This window comes from Octodon degus, unplaced genomic scaffold (genome assembly GCF_000260255.1).
Source record: "Octodon degus isolate 3935 unplaced genomic scaffold, OctDeg1.0 scaffold00349, whole genome shotgun sequence".
Taxonomy (NCBI): domain Eukaryota; kingdom Metazoa; phylum Chordata; class Mammalia; order Rodentia; family Octodontidae; genus Octodon; species Octodon degus.
This window is the reverse complement of record NW_004524925.1, coordinates 165,163-172,052: the sequence shown is the minus strand read 5'-3', so window position 1 is coordinate 172,052 and position 6,890 is coordinate 165,163. Positions and strand designations below refer to the sequence as shown.

At 37.6% G+C, this 6,890-nt stretch overlaps 1 protein-coding gene across 1 annotated transcript in view; it reads right to left on the bottom strand.

Moving 5' to 3' along the window:
• Wdr3 (WD repeat domain 3) overlaps positions 1-6,890 on the bottom strand; it is a 60,593-nt gene that overhangs the window by 10,878 nt on the left and 42,825 nt on the right. Inside the window, exons 21-26 of the mRNA XM_004648039.2 lie at positions 6,154-6,219; positions 4,986-5,078; positions 4,322-4,369; positions 3,371-3,414; positions 1,350-1,478; positions 3-39 (exon numbers count right to left, since the gene is read on the bottom strand). Coding sequence (XP_004648096.1) covers positions 3-39; positions 1,350-1,478; positions 3,371-3,414; positions 4,322-4,369; positions 4,986-5,078; positions 6,154-6,219 — 417 coding nt within the window. The remainder of the gene's footprint in view (positions 1-2; positions 40-1,349; positions 1,479-3,370; positions 3,415-4,321; positions 4,370-4,985; positions 5,079-6,153; positions 6,220-6,890) is intronic.

Sequence of the window (6,890 nt, the reverse complement as noted above, 5' to 3'; positions counted from 1 at the left end):
ACAAGCATTTGGTTGCTAGTGATCTGTCCAAAATGAATCCTAGTAGAAAAACAATATAGTGTCATGCTGTACAGAGAAGTTCTGGTCTTGTCCTCTTAGCAGTAATAGACAGTATGCTATCAATCCAATAGCAACAAAATACAGATTTATTTCCCCATATCATGGGAGTCAAGCAAAGCTTCTAGCAACAATTAAAATCTTCAATTTCTTTCTTTACCAAGTAGCACAATTTGATAACAATATAAAAATGGTATACTAAGCTTCATACACGCTATGCTCATTGCAAAGCGAATTCTCCCCCCCCCCCGAGTCAATAGTTATTTTTGATTCTCTATGAGATGAGGGTGGAATTGGTTGAAGAGACAAAAATAGCATTAGCTAGAGTAAAAAGCTTTATATGAGTCAATGAAGAAAAGAAAGGACTCACCAAAAAGAAGTCTTTTCTATCATGAAGAATGTGCAAAGCGAATTCTTTTCCCATCAACCTACCAGGTGACCACAGATTTTTTTTTTTTTTGGTCTTTTTGATGTGCAGCTTGGCCTTAGACCACAGATTTTTGACAATGGTATTTTGTGGAAAGCTTAGTGTCAGAATGAGCTTTTTAAGAAATGCTAACATTTCTAAATTTTTCCACAGAAAAAAAGAAGGTAATTTCTCAGTCATACTCTGACCTACAGTGCTGAGACAGCCTAATGATCCTGCTCTCAGGCAGTGCTTGCTAATCCCAACAGCTTGAGGACACCAGAAGTATGCAGTGCTTCTCACTGCTGACCCTGATTCAGTAGCACATAAGCCATACATTGCTGAGTATGAATTTCTGCCTTCGCAACTTACCCCAAACTATAAATTTGGCAACAGAAAAACATAACAAGCTATTCTCTTGGTACTATCCCGACAAGAATATAAGAAACAAAGAATTAAGAAATCATGAAAAGAGGTTAATTCTCTCAATACTTATTCAGTAAATTCACTAAATATACCTGTCTAGCCATTTGTATTGGCTGACCAGTTTTTGTCTTCAGGAAGAATATTTTAAGGTACATTTAATGTGTCTTGATTCCTCTCCTACTACCCTGGACTGTACCCTGAAGCCTAACATGGAGTAGCATTCCCGAGCAATGTCTTACCACTATGTATCATTTAGCCAAGTGGGTCATCACCACCCGTTTCAACAGCAAGAATATTTAAAAAAAGGCTGAGAAATATGGATGTCAGACAATGCTGACGCTCCTAAGTTTCTGACACCGAAACATCCTATTTTTAATCCCAAAGTGCAGACGGCTTCAGTTAACAGAAAACTCAGCAGTCCTTTTGAGTAGACATGGCATTCTTCGCAAAAGGACGTTACCTGAGGAGAAAGAAGAGGCATCTGCATATCAGTTCCACGTCACATCCCAGCTGCATGAACTCAGTGAAGAGTTTCAGCACATCTGGAACGTAAGAGAAAGGCAACACGAGCAGAGACTCTTCCAGCTCACTGAAAAAGAAAAAAATAAATACTGAAAATGTCACACTTCTTAACATGGTTGATTATTAAATCTCTTACTACTTTCACACGTGAACAGAGCTTGCTCAGAGTTAAGCTGAGATCTAGCCATATTCTATAGGACTCACTCTGCAATGGTTTTATTTTTATTTCATGTTCTAATCCATTTGAAATACTGGCTGGCCCACAGCATGTTGGACAAATCTTTTTTTCTCCAGATAAACACTGCTCCTCAAACCTTTTGTTAAACATTCTACCTCTTTATGACACTTTTTAAAAATACCATCTATTAAGTGTATGTGCGTGTGTGTGTATGTGCGTGTGTGTGTGTGTGTGTGTGTGTGTGTGTGTGTCTTTTTCAGGACTACTGAGTTCCTAATGACAATTACTGATTCTGACACCACTGCTATGCTATTTTAATCTTGCTAATTTCAGCATATTTTTTAAATCCTGGATACTAGCACCTTTTGGAATCAGGTGTACTATTATTTCATAAATTCTAATTAATAATCTTAGAGGATTTCATTTGAGATTAGAAATCCTATTACTTAAAGAAAATTACACCTTTAAAATGCAGATTCATTCTTGCTTGGAATGTATCGCCCCTCTGTGAACTGATTCTCATTTACATTTCGCTAGTGAAGTTTCCTCACTGTCTTAAGATATCCTTATTTAAGTTATATTTAGATATTTGATTCATTATGAAAATAGTCTTAAGTCAAACATAAAGCTCAGAGGTAACACATAAATAACATTATTTCCAAAGTATGTAACAATAGTAAAAATTCTGAATGTGAAACTATGAACAGCTCAGAGAGGATAATAACTAAAAGGGAAAATACACAAAGAGGCAAAAATATGCAATTTTAATTTCAATGACAATAAGAACTGAACGAAGTATAACACCATTATTTGTTTTGCAAATGTGTAAATAGTTATAAGCACTAGGAAAATAATTTGGAAGTATAAAACTTTAAAAAGCCTAGGCACATTGATCAGTTTTTAGGTTTACTTTGTAAACTTATTTAATAATGATGATAAAGATTTATATGCAAAGGTGTTCACTGAAGCATTATTGGTAATAGTAAAAAATGAGAAATGTAACATCCAATAGATATTACTTGTACAATAAATATTTTGAGTAATTAACAATGCATTTTTGAAGAACATTAATAATATATGCAGATGTTCAAGAAGTCTGTAGGAAATATATGCAGAAAAAAAATGTTAACATTGTTGGTACTTCAGATTTTTTTTTTTTTTTTTTTAGAACTGGGGATTAAACACAGGGCCTTTGCACTTAAGTACTTCGTCAGGCCTTTTCTTGTTTTATATTTTGAAATAGGGTCTTACTAAATTGTCCAACAACTGAATTTGTTATCTTCTTTCTTCAGCCTCCCAGCATGCTAGAATTTTAGCATGAACCCAAATGGTTAGTTTGATTTATGTGTTACTTGATATTTATCTACAACATAAATACTTCACTCATTCTTAAAAGTATCTCCAAAGTTTAAAAGAAGGATCATAATTTGTGTGTGTGTGTGTGTGTGTGTGTGTGTGTGTGTGTGTGTTTGAGATAGTCTTACTATGTAGTTCATGCTGGCCTTGAACTCACTGTAATATAGCATGGGCTGGACGTAAACTCGCAGCGATCCTCCTGGTTCAGCCTCCAGAGTGCTGGCATTACAGACCTGTGTTATCACACCTGGCTGAAAGTCTTTTAGTTCTAACATTTCAAAAGAATATTATAATGAATTATTCTTTATTAAGTTTATCATAAAAACTTCTGAGGAAGTAACTGTGACTTCTCTTTATTACACGTTCACATGAGCACTTCACGTGTGTCGCCACCCGACAAACTATGACTGTGCACTAGGACTCACCTTGATTTGATCCCTTTAAAGATCTCTAACACATAAGATGAAGGCTGTAAAGCAAGATTTAACACCATGAGTGAGGCTCTTGGTTGGTTTCTGTTAACAATATGATTTCTAGCATGTAAAAAACAAAGACCCCCTCTCTCTCATTTGAAGAAATCCTTAGCCAGATCCGGGTTCTCAAGGGAGCTGAGCCTTTACCAACTAAGCTGGGCCATTTTCCTTATCTATCAAATGAACCTAACACAGACTCATAAGATTATCGTGATGAATGAGACACACAAGTGAAATAGTAAATAGTGCTTGCTGCATAAGCATATTCTTCCTTTCCCCTTCCCTCTTTCCCTTTATTTAACTATGTCAACTCTCCCTCTAAAGACTTATTTAGAAGTTCATTTAAATGAGTAGAATCTTCAGAGGGTTTGGGATACTGACCCAAAGTAAGCACTAGAACACTGTAGAGTGTGAGTCCAGTCAGACAAAATGCTGACTTAGGAAGTTAAAGGGATCCTTTTGAAATTCACACAAGCTTAAATAGGGCAAGGTTTCTCATATGATATAAATAATGATACAATGTATTATAATAAATGATACAGTACCAACAATAAGATTATTTATATGATATAAATAAAATTTAAACACCAAAATAACAGACAGACAGTAGGAAGGGGGACAGATGTTTCTTAAGTGGGAAGGAAACAGAGATGGGGGGCGGGGTGGCTAGAAGGGGAAGATGCTGAAGATAGCCCTGAGAGGGGCTAGGCGCATGCGCCAGCTCCAGGCAAGGCATGTATTCGCTATGCACTGCACACATGCGCTAATTAAAAAACCCAGAAATTCAAACACTTAAATATTTTTAAAGGCTAGTAATTTCCCCGTGCATCTATCTCCAAACTGAAGTGCATCTCCACTGTCTTTCACGTTTAAAAATCACGGGAAGGCAGACACTGTACTCACTGAAATATTGCCGTAAGCCATCAGGATGGGGTTGATGGGAAGAGGAACCTAGGAAGACATTATTGTAGGCCATTACTGAGACAGTCACAGCACTTTTCACAGACAGGGTAACAATGGTATTTAAAATTTTGAAAAGAGAAGGAAACCCTAAAAACGAATAGTATAAAAGAATTATATGGCTTTAGTTCTCCAGTTATAAATTTGGGTAGTACATTTTTATCAACAAACCTGAAATGGTCACTCTGCCTCCTAAACCAACACAGGAACATGATCTCCTAACTCAACACATGAATCATTTTAATCTATAATTCCTATTCTCTTTTATTAAGACTAAGATTCCTCCATTCATTGTTTCTGTATTGCTTTTTTTTGAGGGGGAGGTTTTACAGATGTTCAGGGTCTCACTACTAGATTGGACTAGTGATCCACCTGTTTACAGCCTTGCAAGAGCCAGGATTACAGGCGTGCACCACCACACCCAGTTTCAACTGTGTCTCAGCGAGCCCCAGGGGCCCGGCCCGCACACTCATGCTTTTGACGCTTGAATTGGAAACATTCTACTGTATTCATTTATATACTCATCTGAGTTATAACTTCTGAAATGCTCTTGTCCCAGGCATCTCATTCGTATTTTTTAGCGTGTAGCTTCATGAACTACCATTACCTCTTTCCCTGCGGCTTTACAAATGGCTTTATGTTCTTGCATTTTTGCAGTTTCTTCCCGGTAAAGCTCAATGGCCTCCATGATCCTCTCCGCCTACTCCAGTGAAGACAAAGGAGAGACATCATTACAGCACATTCTTCACTGTCCGGGACACACAACCCGGAAGGCCTGACTACAAAGACATCATGTGAAGCAGCTTGAATCAGCTTAATAAAGACACGCCAAAAGAACACTGAAAAGTATTATTGACAAATGTCTTTGGTTTTGTTTATTGTTTAATTTGTAAGGAAAGGATTAGGGTAAGATCATTTCTGGATACCTCCAGTAGAGGTCTCCAGGACACCTAAAGGTGCTACTTGTAGGTGGGATCAGCGTTCCTTGCTAGAAACCACACACTGAGCAGGTAAAGGGTAGGGGTTCTACCTCAAACTACATCAGTCTTTTGCCACATAAAGGCTATTTCACTGATACAGAAAGACTTTTACAGAAAAGCTGGGCTTCTATTAAAAAATGAGATGGCATGAGCTAGGACAAAAGGAATACAACAGGCAGAGATAAGAAGGAAATAACTAAAAATTATACTTGAAATAAGACTGCAACTTCTAAGACCCAGCCACAGTTAGCCAACGGGATCCATACCAGTATCTTCATTAAATTTAGGCTCCTTTCCTTCATGACCCATCACACCCAAAATTCCTCGGGGTATTTAAAGTCCATAGATTGGCTTGACTGAGAAAGTAAAAAGTAGGAACCTGATCCTAAGATAAAGGAATCCATTGAGAGAATCCAAAGAATGTTTAACACATCACATATTAACAAAAAAGAACCCTGGGTCCACACCTACAGAACGGGCTAGTTCCTTCTTAGAGGGTAGGCTGCCTTTTCCCGGGGTTTTCACCCCTTCAAGAGAAGCATAAATGTTTCCTGCTCCAGGAAATAATGCACCTCATTACCTCTGATCTCTGAGCACTCGCACTCCACCCTCGTGAAGGAAAATTTCACATTTGCTCTTCCCAAGCCTTTCAATGACACATTTTGAAAATTCTCTTTCCACAACATCAATCGGTAAAGCTGGGAGCCCTCTCTGTCTAGTTGTCAGATTCCCTCTCTCCACTGCAGGAGCCTCCTCAGGCCCTGTCCTGTGCCCATGTCTTCCACATCAACTTACCGCTTTGACTGTTTCAATAGTTTTCTTTCCAGTAAAGTAATTGTCACCTTGAGTTTCCCCTGGAACCTGGGAGAACCAGAGAGGCTGTCAAACAATACCACTGACAGGTACTAAAGGAGCAACAAGTCTTTTATCCATGATAGGCATTATTTTACAAAACAATCACACAGTTACCAATGTCACTGAGTACTTTATACAATTATCATAAGAATATCTTGTAAATGTTTAGCATATGCAATTTCTCAAAAAATTTCTCATTTTTATTTTTGTTCTACAGTGAGTTATATAATTCTCTAATGTCTCCTTTAAAAAAAAAATGTCAGAATAACAATCAGTATCAAATTTGGTCAATCCAAAGAACAATTAAAGAATTTCATGAAGACAAAGCCAAACCTACACAGACTACTAAATGATGTTCTAGAGAGGGAGCAAATTGATCACAGTCCCATGAATGAGAATGGAAAGAACCCCCCAAATAGGGCAAACAATTAAACACAGGAGAGTAAGAGGTATACAATAGTAGTCTTTTCAGTTACTCTTTTGTGTTCAACAGCAAAAAATTTCCATCAGCACACTCTACACATGGATTTCTCTTCCACCTTATGGGTCATGATTCCATCTGAATCCACAGGGTGGATTTCAAAGAAATAGCTGTAGCTCAGTTCCACAAGTGATGCCTAGCCACCAGTTAACTGTCACGGTCATTATGCATGTCCACAACACACTAGAACTTTGTG